At 47.0% G+C, this 13756-nt stretch overlaps 1 protein-coding gene across 3 annotated transcripts in view; it reads left to right on the top strand.

Moving 5' to 3' along the window:
* The window catches only part of SUSD3 (sushi domain containing 3), an 82444-nt gene that overhangs the window by 65949 nt on the left and 2739 nt on the right, over nt 1–13756 (top strand). For all 3 annotated transcript variants that reach the window (XM_030207523.1, XM_030207522.1, XM_030207521.1), the window contains one exon: nt 2668–2829. In XM_030207523.1, coding sequence (XP_030063383.1) covers nt 2668–2829 — 162 coding nt within the window. The remainder of the gene's footprint in view (nt 1–2667; nt 2830–13756) is intronic.

A 13756-nucleotide genomic window follows, 5' to 3' on the forward strand; every position in this document is an offset into this window, starting at 1 on the left:
CCACCTGCACCCAGGGGCTCAACTCCTGAGGAACGCTGGTCAAGTGCAGGTGAAGTCTGCCCTGTCAGAATTCTGGCCCTGTCAGAATTCTGCCTTATCCCTTTGTGGGGTGGTTTTGCCTGCCACTGCCGCTCCTCGGCAGTGGCCCAAGGGTTCACAAACCCAGTTCCTGCTTTGGAACACATGACATATATCTGATGCTGATGAAGTCGTATAAGTTGGTGAAATGGGTCCCTTCGCTTAAGTAGGCGCTTTCAAGATTCATCAGAACTTTGGATCTGTTATGCGAGCTCCATTAGTTTTTTGGACACATTTTTTGATATAAACCTTGATATTGTGCTATGTTTTGAAGAATTTGAATAAATATTTTTTGGATTATATTCATTGCGTGCACGTTTGGAAAATTGTGGAGGAACCCTCATCTATTGCAGTACTGTTTATTGTTTCTCTCTATCTCCTCAATTTTTGGTAAACTACTTAAATTTCAGAAAAGCCTTTGATACTGTTCCTCATAGCAGGTTCATAAAATAAACTGAGTGTATTTGGGATCAGACCCAAGGTGGTAAACTGGATCAGAAATTGGTTGACTGATAGGTGGCAAAGGGTGGTGGTAAATGGAGTTCACAGGGAGGAAAGAAAGGTGAGTAATGGAGTGATTCAGGGATCGGTACTTGGGCCAATTCTATTCAATATGGGGGTCTTTTACTAAAGGTTAGCTTGCTTTAACTGCAGCAGGGCCCATAGGAATAAAATGGGACCTGCTGCAAATAACTTGAGCTAATCTTTAGTAAAAGACCCCCTATATTTGTGAGTGACAGTGCTGAAGGGTTAGAAGGAAATTTGCCTTTATGTGGATGGCACCCCAGAGGGAGTAAGCAACATGAGAAGCAGTGGCATAGCTACGTGGGGCCAGGGAGGGCCTGGGCCCCCGTAGATTTGGCCCTGGACCCCCCCTGCCGATGACCCTCTTGACCTCCCCTCCCGCCAACCCGCTGTCGCCGTCACCTGCCTTTGCTGGCAGGGGACCCCAACCTCCGCCAGCCGAGGTCCTCTTCTTCTCGCAAAAGGCTTCTTTCTGTTTCTGACGTCCTGCACATCAGAAACAGAAGGAAGCCTTTTGTGAGAAGAAGAGGACCTCGGCTGGCGGGGGTTGGGGTCCCCCCACCAGCAAAGGTAGGTGACGGCGAGTTGGCAGCGGGAGGAGGGCAAAGGTGGCGTTGGCAGTGGGGTCGTCAATGGTGGGGGGGGGGGGGTTAAAATGTGCCCCTTCACCTCGGGCTCTGGACCCCCCTCCCACCAAAGTCTGGCTACGCCCCTGATGAGAAGTGATCTACAAAAATTACAAGAATGGTGTAATGTTTGGCAGTTAAAATTTAATGCAGAGTAAATGCATTTGGGGTGTTAAAATGCAAAGGATTTGTATGTGATAGGGGACGAGAGGCTGATGCACAGACCAGGAGAGGGACCTCAGTATTACAATGTCTGAAACTCTCAAGGTGGCAAAACAATGTAACAGGCTCATTACGCTATTAAATTGTGCACAATTTTAAGCATCATTTATAGAATTCCTCTGAATACATAGAATATTGCATAGCCAAGAATATTGGCATTTCTGTGCATGTATGCAGATATAAGGATGTATATGCTGATATTCTGGTCACTCATGCATGTCTGTGATGCCTAAATATTGTCTCCGTCTTTAGAGTAGATATCTTACGTTGGCCTTCACACCCGTTAACCTGTAATTGAAACCATAGCCTTTTATTGTGAGGTGTTTGGCATCTCACTGTGTCATCATCCGGACCTAATTACAAATATATTTGCTACAAACTCCTTGGGTCACTGCCTCTAGCTTTTAATTACATTCTGTTTCTTATGTGATTATTTGTGGAGCTGATGTATTGGTTCAGCAGTCATCACGTTGTCCCATAGGCTCACAATGCTGCACTAGTGATTCTCGGCGCGGCAAATGCAACAAAGCCCACAGGAATTGAATGGGCTTTGTCGCATTTGCCGCGTAGAAATCACTAGAGCAGCTTCGTGAAAGGAGCTCTAAGAAGAGAGGCACCATACAAGTCAGGGTATTTTTCTGGATTTATGTTTCAACAATTTTTATTGACGACATTCAAACAAAGCACACATAAAATTCATGCAGCCAGTAACTGACTACCTAAATAGCCAGCACCCGCAGCAGACAATTGAAAACCATCATCATCAATCTTTATATTTTAACATTATCCCCCAAACCATCTCCCCGTCCACCCACACAAATTGTTAGTACCCCTACAACCCCCCAACACCCCCCTTCCTTGGAAATACCACAGTGCAGTGGTTCCCAAGGGCCTGGTCTCTGATGGCCCCCCGGAACCTAATGAAAAAATCAATACTTTTTATGCTTCCCCCATCCCCCCCTTCTGCCACCCACCCACCCCCCAAAGCCCGAGTCTATCAAGTCTCCCCAAAAGCAGCTCTGTAAATAACCTTAATCCGGGCTCCCTCCAAACACACAACTACTCATGTCATTGAATGTTTCTGGATTTAAAAGTGTCAGTTTATAATAAAAACAGAAATCAGATTCTTAATAGACTTTTGCTGCCGTCTGTTATAGTATTGTTGCAGAAACCACATTAGGTGTCACTGTTTCTGTTTGCTACTTCCTGTTGACAGGGAAATGCAGTTATGGCATCAGCTTGAACGTGAAGAATTGGAAAATATGCAAACGTCTTATTTTGGTCTTAAAGGACGAAATAATAACAACAATAAATTCAGAAATAAAGCTGTCTTTAATGAATGGCTCAGCATGGCATATGACAACCAGGGCTTTTGCAGGTAAGCTTATTAAAATCATTATTGCACTGTGGACTGAGCTTTTAAAACTCTGAAGATAGTTGCAAAGTTCACAGGTACTGCAGGGGTGTAGCCACGGGGTGGGCCTTGGCCCACCCAGTTTCGGCTCGGGCCCACCCGACAATTCTGACACCCTTATGTCTGGCCCCACCAGCTGAAGATGTCTTTCGGCAGCCAGAACAAGTGATTTTCCTACCTGCTTTGGCTGTTGGCACTTTCTACCTGTTGCCACAGCACCAAAGCCTCCCCCACCTAATAGAATTCAGTAACATCCAAAACTTAATTAACATTGTAATTGTGTTTGCATTGGGGCAATAACTGAGAAAATGCTGTTGAAAAATGACTTGAAGAAGAAATAAAGATATATCACAGAACTGGAAAATGTTGGCACATTTTGACTGACTCTGGACTTCTGCATTAAGGTAGCTCTTCCCTCATTATAAATAGTAGTAATAAACAATATTAAGTGCATTTTTATAGTATACCACTGCATTCCACAAAACAAAAGGAGCAAGTTCCCACAAACCATTTTTCTCTTTTGCTCTAGGCAAATGCTCCCAGGTTTCAACCTAATGTATGTTTAATGTGGGATATAAATGTCATAAGTAAATAAATAAATAAATAGAAACTCTGAATGTTGAGCACCTGGTTTTCATACATGATGTCTGTTTTAGTGGCCCTTTACCAGGAGAAAAAAAAATCTCTGTAAGAATATAACACATGCTAGTGTGTCCCTATAACTAGCTCCTACAAATGAAACACTGATTATGATTTATAACAAATTACAACTCTACCTATGAAAAGTTATTCCGTTATTATACTTCCTCTGTGTACATCCGTACGCACAAGCCGGCATGTTTGAAAATATAAGTGAAATTGAATAAAAATGCTACCAACAATAAAGAACGACAACATGGATGCAGCAGCTTATAGGTTTGTTTACTTTGTTTTGAGTGTACGCAGAGGAACGGCTGCAAGGGGAAGGGGAAACACAGACTAACCTAAGTGGCTTCAACTTTTTGACGTCATGCCATCTCCTGTTCTCAGTCAAACCTCCTTGTAAAGCACCATCTCCTGTTGCCACTGATCCCATCTCTTGTTGCCACTGATCCTATGGCAGCAGGAGATGATGTTTATGAAGGTGTTTCTTGCATCTAGTAGATAAGCAGACCACTCCTTTTGCCACTGGCCATGAATCAGCTGTGCTGGGATGGAGCAATGGGCAGGGTTGTGGGTGGAGTGGGGCAGAGCTAGGGGCAGGGTGGAGTGGACTGGGGGCGGGCCCTAGATCTCCCCCTTGGCAGGTCTGCGACCCATCAGAACGCATCCTGCAGTCCAGACCATGGCACCACCCCTAGAAGCCAGTCATCATGGAAATATAATTTAAATCCTTTCCTGAAGGACTAATCATTACCTGCAATTTGACTGGGAGATTATTCCAAGCTACAGGCCCTTGTCCTCCACCTCACCATCCGTCTTACCTCTACTGAAGGGATTTGTAAGGACCTCAAGGCTCTCAATGGTACAGTATATACTGATGGAGATGCTCCTCAATATATAAGCAGGTTGTTTAATGTTTAAAACGTGTAAATTAAAGCCAACAATTAAAAAAGATAACATTCCTCAGCTGGAAGCCATAGTAAAGCCTTCAACAAAGGCTGTGCACTATCCAACCTCCCCACCCCTATTGCCAGTCAAGCAGCTGCCTTCTGAATCATCTGAAGCTTCCAGCTCCAGTATACTGGCAACCCTAATACAGTGGTTCTGGTTCAGGTGTATTTCATTTGATTAACCGCTTAAGGGAAAACCATCAAAGCGGAATACAATAACAGTATAAAAAGAACTCCAGCATTGTAAAAGAAAGTAAAAGAGAAAGATAAAAGAACTGCTTAACTTCTATGTCTCCAGGCCCTGGCACACAATCCCATCCAAGTCTACAGAAAAGTCAAAAAGGAATTCATTTAAGGGTCTACACCAAAATGCATTGCAGTAGTCCAAGTAGCTTACAACCACCCTCAAAGCATCATCCAACAGTGATTGGATCATCCTATCAAGTTTAACTTAAAAAATGCAGTCTTCATAACTTCATAATAGTGACGTAACCACTGAACTCCAACTGATTTATGAGGACAGCCAATGTGGCAGTACTAAAAGGATTTTGCCCTTATGATATGTCTTTGGTAAATAGGATCTTTTCTATCACTTGCTTAGGCCAAAATTGTAGGATCATAAGAAACAGTAGACTTATACCCTGAGGAAAATAGTTCCGAATGTGTCATGAAAAACTTCACAATCACTGCACAGATGTTTTTGTTGCATTTCAATCTGTATTAAGTTCTCTTTGGTATAGTAATTAATAAATGGTAATATAATAAGTAATCTGCCCCCCCCCCTCTGAAAATCAGGGCAAAAAATACCCACTCTGTCTGCCTGTAGGTAGCCCAAAACTAGCTCGATTCATGTCAACACTTTTATGTGCACCTTGTGTGTGTGTGTGTGGGGGGGGGGGGGGGGGGATGGAACAGCCCGGCTGGGTGTGAAACAACCTGATCTGGTAACATTGCCCCTGCCTCACTTTCCTTATAACAATGTGCCCCCTCTGCCATTCTCCCAGCATACCCTCTTCTGGCTTTGTGAGTCCCACCAGAGAATTGGAGAACAAAGAGACTGGAGGAGAGGGTAAAGGGGTGCCCGCTGGGGTACAGGTCAGCTCCCACACATTCAGGTACGGGTCTGTTAAATAATGCAATGTACCTTTTCTGCCTAGCACAGAGATTTAGTGGACCTTGTGCTCATCCGTGTTAAAGATCAAAACGCCTCAGAAGAGCCTGTTCAGGCCTAGTTTGCAGTAGGAAGAGATATGATGTGTGCTGCCTGTGTGTAATGCTGCCACTGGTAAGCAGCAGTCAACAAATATATCATGCACTGTAATTGCACAGCAGAGACAAGCCTTAAATACTATATAGCTGCCTGCTTGTCTTGAGTAGAAACAGTAGCAGAAAAAAACAATTTATTCTAGCCAGACTAAAATACTCCCTCCGCCCTTTTTGCTGCTAGAGAAGAGACATAAAAGAAAATCTTTTAAAAACTGTCTGCGCATTTCAAAGATTTCTCTTCTGTACGAGGCTACAGATTATAAAGAGTTAATCTTAAGAAAGCAGAGCAGAAGCTCACATTGCCTGTTATATATATCTGAAATGTTCTTTATGCTCATGGAGCCTGGGGAGAGCTTAATTAGAGTCAGCAGAAAAGAAGGTATTTGAAATCAACCTAGAAGAAGCCAGGAGGCAGGAGGCTCTGTGTGTTTGTGCATCTCTCAGACTCTAATCCAGTCTCCTTCCGTACAATGGATCAATAGCCGAGAACCCGATGCACTGTCAATTCAGTGGAATAGTGAAGATGCACAGTAAGAGCTTCCCCTCCAGCAGGGGGATCACATCTGCACTCTTTGGATGGGTTAAGATGCGGAAAGATGAAAATAGTGCAAGTCTAGTGGAAGCTTACATAGAGGGACATTGTTGATATGACGTCTAAGTCCAATTTTTGACGTTTTTATTTATTTATTTATTTATTTATTGCATTTGTATCCCACATTTCTCCACCTATTTGCAGGCTCAATGTGGCTTACATAGTTTTGTTAACATTGTCGTTCCAGGATATCAGATACAGTTAGTAATGTGCAGAGATTAAGTAAAGGAAGAAAGAAGGGAGTAATTAGGGTAGGTATAGAAAGTGGGCTTTCATAACTGAGTTGGTGGTGAGGTTATAGGTTCTCATTGTAGGCCTTATTGAAGAAGTATGTTGTCAGAGATTTGCGAAAGATAGTTGTTTCGTTGATTGTTTTCAGGTCTGTAGGTAATGCATGCCATAGCTGCGTACTCTGCAAAAAACATCCAAAATCTGAATAGGAAAGAAGGTCATTTTCAGAAAAGAAAAACGTCTATCTTTTGTTTTGGAAAACACAAGGTTTTGTGATTTGGACGTTTTGTTTTTTTGGTCCATTTTCAAACAAAAAACGCCCAAGTGCAAAACACACAAAATCAAGCCATTGGGATGTGGGAGGAGCCAGCATTTTTAGTAGACTGGTCCCCCTGACATTCCAGGAAAGCAGTAGGGCATCCTAGGGGGCACTGCAGTGGACTTCATTAAATGCACCCAGGTACACAGCTCACCATTGCTCCCTTGTCTTGTCTGCTGAGCCCCCCCAAAAACCCACTACCCCCAATTGCACACCACTACCATAGCCCTTACGGGTGAAGGGGGCACCTGTATGTGGGTATAGAGGGTTTCTAGTGAGTTTTGGAGGGCTCACAGTTTCCTCCACAAGTGTAACAGGTAGGGAGAGGTATGGGCCTGGGTCCACCTGTCTGCAGTGCACTGCACCCGCCACTAGACTATTCCAGGGACCTGCATTCTGTTCTAATGGACTTGAGTAGAACATCTGAGGTTGGCATAGAGGCTGGCAAGTAATGTTTTTAATCACATTTTTGGGGTGGGAGGGAGTTAGTGACCACTAGCGGAGTAAGGTGAAGTCACCCCTGATTCCCTCCAGTGGTCATTTAGGGCACCTTTTTGTGCCTTATTCATTATAAAAACAGGTCTAGCTCGAAATGTCTTAATGTTAGTCTTGGACGGTTTTGTTCAGTTCCATTATGGCTGAAAAACGTCAGGAATGCCCAAATCCCACCCTTAACACGCCCCGGACTTGCCCCCTTGTGATTTGAATGCACTTCTGACAGACTTCATAGAAAAACGTCTAAAAATTGGTTTTGAAAATACCAATTTGGACGTTTTTATGCCACTTTTTGGATGTTTTTCTCTTTTGAAAATGAGCCCAATAGTAACATAGTAGATGACGGCAAATAAATACCTATACGGTCTATCCAATCTGCCCAACAAGATTTTTTATTTTATTTATTTATTTGTAGCATTTGTATCCCACATTTTCCCACCAATTTGCAGGCTCAATGTGGCTTAGATTTGCCGTGGTGGCGGTTGCCCTTTACGGGTAACAAAATTACAGATGGTATTGCATTAAGGTGCATACATACATGGTAACGTACATGGAATATAACATAACGTACATGGAATAGATCATGGTATTATATATATATATATATATATATATATATATATATATATAACCAACTATCAAAAAATAGGGAACTTATTCAAAACCAGAGTCTGTCGACAATAATCTGAAGAATATTCATACAGCATACGCATATGGTGCAGCATTGTATTAAGTTTGGTTTAGTCAACTAAGGACAACTGATACAGAGCACACGCAGGTTCAAGTGTATAGAACTAGCGTGGACTGTGGACTCTTTGATTAAGTTGACAAGTTTCAAGTTGACATGTTTGCAATGTATCTGTCGACAATAATTTGCTGCAGCTTGTGAGATTTGTATAGTGTTGTGTACTACTATTATGAATGCTGATGTGTGGCTGGAGTATGCATGTGTTTGAGTGAAGTAAGTGTGTATTATATGTTGTTTTGTACGGTTGATTGACATTTATTGTCAATAAAAAAGGTTTTGATATGTTCTGGAGTCTTATGTTTCTCTCTCTCTCTCTCTCTCTCTCTCTCTCTATCTATCTATCTATCTATCTATCTATATATATATATATATATATATATATATATATATATATATATATATATATATATACCATGTGCATACATACATACATGGTAAAGAAGAATACATTATGGTAGTGCATGAAGGTTCCTGAGTAATGAATTGGATTGTAACATACATTAGGTCATCGAATATGGAGAGAACATATTCGACATAAGGATTAAAGTGGTAATGCTTGTTCATTAATTGCAAAGAGGTTAATCAGTCAAATGATAAGATTTCGGCTATGTCTAGGTCATGTATAGCGAATGCTACATACCTGTAGAAGGTATTCTCCGAGGACAGCAGGCTGATTGTTCTCACTGATGGGTGACGTCCACGGCAGCCCCTCCAATCGGAATCTTCACTAGCAAAGGCCTTTGCTAGTCCTCGCGCGCCAATGCGCACCGCGCATGCGCGGCCGTCTTCCCGCCCGAAACCGGCTTGTGCCGGCCAGTCTCATATGTAGCAAAACAAAGACAAGGGAAGACACAACTCCAAAGGGGAGGCGGGCGGGTTTGTGAAAACAATCAGCCTGCTGTCCTCGGAGAATACCTTCTACAGGTATGTAGCATTCGCTTTCTCCGAGGACAAGCAGGCTGCTTGTTCTCACTGATGGGGTATCCCTAGCCCCCAGGCTCACTCAAAACAACAACCATGGTCAATTGGGCCTCGCAACGGCGAGGACATAACTGAGATTGACCTAAAAAATTTACCAACTAACTGAGAGTGCAACCTGGAACAGAACAAAGAGGGCCCTCTGGGGGTGGAGTTGGATCCTAAAGCCCAAACAGGTTCTGAAGAACTGACTGCCCGAACCGACTGTCGCGTCGGGTATCCTGCTGTAGGCAGTAATGAGATGTGAATGTGTGGACAGATGACCACGTCGCAGCTTTGCAGATCTCTTCAATGGTGGCTGACTTCAAGTGGGCTACCGACGCTGCCATGGCTCTAACATTATGAGCCGTGACATGACCCTCAAGAGCCAGCCCAGCCTGGGCGTAAGTGAAGGAAATGCAATCTGCTAGCCAATTGGATATGGTGCGTTTCCCCACAGCCACTCCCCTCCTATTGGGATCAAAAGAAACAAACAATTGGGCGGACTGTCTGTTGGGCTGTGTCCGCTCCAGGTAGAAGGCCAATGCTCTCTTGCAGTCCAATGTGTACAGCTGACGTTCAGCAGGGCAGGAATGAGGACGGGGAAAGAATGTTGGCAAGACAATTGACTGGTTCAGATGGAACTCCGACACGACCTTTGGCAAGAACTTAGGGTGAGTGCGGAGGACTACTCTGTTGTGATGAAATTTGGTGTAAGGGGCCTGGGCTACCAGGGCCTGAAGCTCACTGACTCTACGAGCTGAAGTAACTGCCACCAAGAAAATGACCTTCCAGGTCAAGTACTTCAGATGGCAGGAATTCAGTGGCTCAAAAGGAGGTTTCATCAGCTGGGTGAGAACGACATTGAGATCCCATGACACTGTAGGAGGCTTGACAGGGGGCTTTGACAAAAGCAAACCTCTCATGAAGCGAACAACTAAAGGCTGTCCTGAGATCGGCTTACCTTCCACATGGTAATGGTATGCACTGATTGCACTAAGGTGAACCCTTACAGAGTTGGTCTTGAGACCAGACTCAGACAGGTGCAGAAGGTATTCAAGCAGGGTCTGTGTAGGACAAGAGCGAGGATCTAGGGCCTTGCTGTCACACCAGACGGCAAACCTCCTCCACAGAAAGAAGTAACTCCTCTTGGTGGAATCTTTCCTGGAAGCAAGCAAGACACGGGAGACACCCTCTGACAGACCCAAAGAGGCAAAGTCTACGCTCTCAACATCCAGGCCGTGAGAGCCAGGGACCGGAGGCTGGGATGCAGAAGCGCCCCTTCGTCCTGCGTGATGAGGGTCGGAAAACACTCCAATCTCCACGGTTCTTCGGAGGACAACTCCAGAAGAAGAGGGAACCAGATCTGACGCGGCCAAAAAGGAGCAATCAGAATCATGGTGCCTCGGTCTTGCTTGAGTTTCAACAAAGTCTTCCCCACCAGAGGTATGGGAGGATAAGCATACAGCAGACCCTCCCCCCAATCCAGGAGGAAGGCATCCGATGCCAGTCTGCCGTGGGCCTGAAGCCTGGAACAGAACTGAGGGACTTTGTGGTTGGCTCGAGATGCGAAGAGGTCTACCAAGGGGGTGCCCCACGCCTGGAAGATCTGTCGCACTACACGGGAATTGAGCGACCACTCGTGAGGTTGCATAATCCTGCTCAACCTGTCGGCCAGACTGTTGTTTACGCCTGCCAGATATGTGGCTTGGAGCACCATGCCGTGACGGCGAGCCCATAGCCACATGCTGACGGCTTCCTGACACAGGGGGCGAGATCCGGTGCCCCCCTGCTTGTTGACGTAGTACATGGCAACCTGGTTGTCTGTCTGAATTTGGATAATTTGGTGGGACAGCCGATCTCTGAAAGCCTTCAGAGCGTTCCAGATCGCTCGCAACTCCAGAAGATTGATCTGCAGATCGCGTTCCTGGAGGGACCAGCTTCCTTGGGTGTGAAGCCCATCGACATGAGCTCCCCACCCCAGGAGAGACGCATCCGTGGTCAGCACTTTTTGTGGCTGAGGAATTTGGAAAGGACGTCCCAGAGTCAAATTGGACCAAATCGTCCACCAATACAGGGATTCGAGAAAACTCGTGGACAGGTGGATTACGTCTTCTAGATCCCCAGCAGCCTGGAACCACTGGGAAGCTAGGGTCCATTGAGCAGATCTCATGTGAAGGCGGGCCATGGGAGTCACATGGACTGTGGAGGCCATGTGGCCTAGCAATCTCAACATCTGCCGAGCTGTGATCTGCTGGGACGCTCGCACCCGCGAGACGAGGGACAACAAGTTGTTGGCTCTCGTCTCTGGGAGATAGGTGCGAGCCGTCCGAGAATCCAGCAGAGCTCCTATGAATTCGAGTCTCTGCACTGGGAGAAGATGGGACTTTGGATAATTTATCACAAACCCCAGTAGCTCCAGGAGGCGAATAGTCATCTGCATGGACTGCAGGGCTCCTGCCTCGGATGTGTTCTTCACCAGCCAATCGTCGAGATATGGTAACACGTGCACCCCCAGCCTGCGAAGTGCCGCTGCTACTACAGCCAAGCACTTTGTGAACACCCTGGGCGCAGAGGCGAGCCCAAAGGGTAGCACACAGTACTGAAAGTGACGTGTGCCCAGCTGAAATCGCAGATACTGTCTGTGAGCTGGCAGTATCGGGATGTGTGTGTAGGCATCCTTCAAGTCCAGAGAGCATAGCCAATCGTTTTCCTGAATCATGGGAAGGAGGGTGCCCAGGGAAAGCATCCTGAACTTTTCTTTGACCAGATATTTGTTCAGGGCCCTTAGGTCTAGGATGGGACGCATCCCCCCTGTTTTCTTTTCCACAAGGAAGTACCTGGAATAGAATCCCAGCCCTTCTTGCCCGGATGGCACGGGCTCGACCGCATTGGCGCTGAGAAGGGCGGAGAGTTCCTCTGCAAGTACCTGCTTGTGCTGGAAGCTGTAAGACTGAGCTCCTGGTGGACAATTTGGAGGTTTTGAGGCCAAATTGAGGGTGTATTCTTGCTGGACTATTTGGAGAACCCACTGATCGGAGGTTATGAGAGGCCACCTTTGGTGAAAAGCTTTCAACCTCCCTCCGACTGGCAGGTCGCCCGGCACTGACACTTGGATGTCGGCTATGCTCTGCTGGAGCCAGTCAAAAGCCCATCCCTTGCTTTTGCTGGGGAGCCGAAGGGCCTTGCTGAGGCACACGCTGCTGACGAGAGCGAGCGCGCTGGGGCTTAGCCTGGGCCGCAGGCTGTCGAGAAGGAGGATTGTATCTACGCTTGCCAGAAGAGTAGGGAACAGTCCTCCTTCCCCCAAAAAATCTTCTACCTGTAGAGGTAGAGGCTGAAGGCTGCCGGCGGGAGAACTTGTCGAATGCGGTGTCCCGCTGGTGGAGCTGCTCTACCACCTGTTCGACTTTCTCTCCAAAAATGTTATCCGCACGGCAAGGCGAGTCCGCAATCCGCTGCTGGATTCTATTCTCCAGGTCGGAGGCACGCAGCCATGAGAGCCTGCGCATCACCACACCTTGAGCAGCATCAAAGGTGTCATACACCCCTCTGGCCAGGAATTTTCTGCACACCTTCAGCTGCCTGACCACCTCCTGAAATGGCTTGGCTTGCTCAGGGGGGAGCGCATCAACCAAGTCCGCCAACTGCCGCACATTGTTCTGCATGTGTATGCTCGTGTAGAGCTGGTAAGACTGGATTTTGGCCACGAGCATAGAAGAATGGTAGGCCTTCCTCCCAAAGGAGTCTAAGGTTCTAGAGTCCTTGCCCGGGGGCGCCGAAGCATGCTCCCTAGAACTCTTAGCCTTCTTTAGGGCCAGATCCACAACTCCAGAATCATGAGGCAACTGAGTGCGCATCAGATCTGGGTCCCCATGGATCCGGTACTGGGACTTGATCTTCTTGGGGATGTGGGGATTAGTTAAAGGCTTGGTCCAGTTCGCAAGCAATGTCTTTTTGAGGACATGGTGCAAGGGAACAGTGGACGCTTCCTTAGGTGGAGAAGGATAGTCCAGGAGCTCAAACATTTCAGCCCTGGGCTCGTCCTCCACAACCACCGGGAAGGGGATGGCCGTAGACATCTCCCGGACAAAGGAAGCAAAAGACAGACTCTCAGGAGGGGAAAGCTGTCTTTCAGGAGAGGGAGTGGGATCGGAAGGAAGACCCTCAGACTCCTCGTCAGAGAAATATCTGGGGTCTTCTTCCTCTTCCCACGAGGCCTCACCCTCGGTGTCAGACACAAGTTCACGGACCTGTGTCTGCAACCGTGCCCGACTCGACTCCGTGGAGCCACGTCCACGATGGGGGCGTCGAGAGGTAGACTCCCTCGCCCGCATCGGCGAAGCTCCCTCCGCCGACGTAGTCGGGGAGCCTTCCTGGGAGGCGACGGCAGCCGGTACCGCATGCGGCACCGACGCCGGAGACCTCACCTCGGGCGATGGGCCAGCCGGCGCCACGCTCGACGGTACCGGTGGCACAAGCACCGCCGGTACCGGAGGGGTAGGGCGCAGCAACTCTCCCAGAATCTCTGGGAGAACGGCCCGGAGGCTCTCGTTCAGAGCGGCTGCAGAGAAAGGCATGGAGGTCGATGCAGGCGTCGACGTCAGAACCTGTTCCGGGCGTGGAGGCTGTCCAGAGTGGAGCGCATCGACACCTCCTGAACAGAGGGTGAGCGGTCCTCCCGGTGCCGA

This window comes from Microcaecilia unicolor, chromosome 6 (assembly GCF_901765095.1).
Source record: "Microcaecilia unicolor chromosome 6, aMicUni1.1, whole genome shotgun sequence".
In the NCBI taxonomy this organism is placed as follows: domain Eukaryota; kingdom Metazoa; phylum Chordata; class Amphibia; order Gymnophiona; family Siphonopidae; genus Microcaecilia; species Microcaecilia unicolor.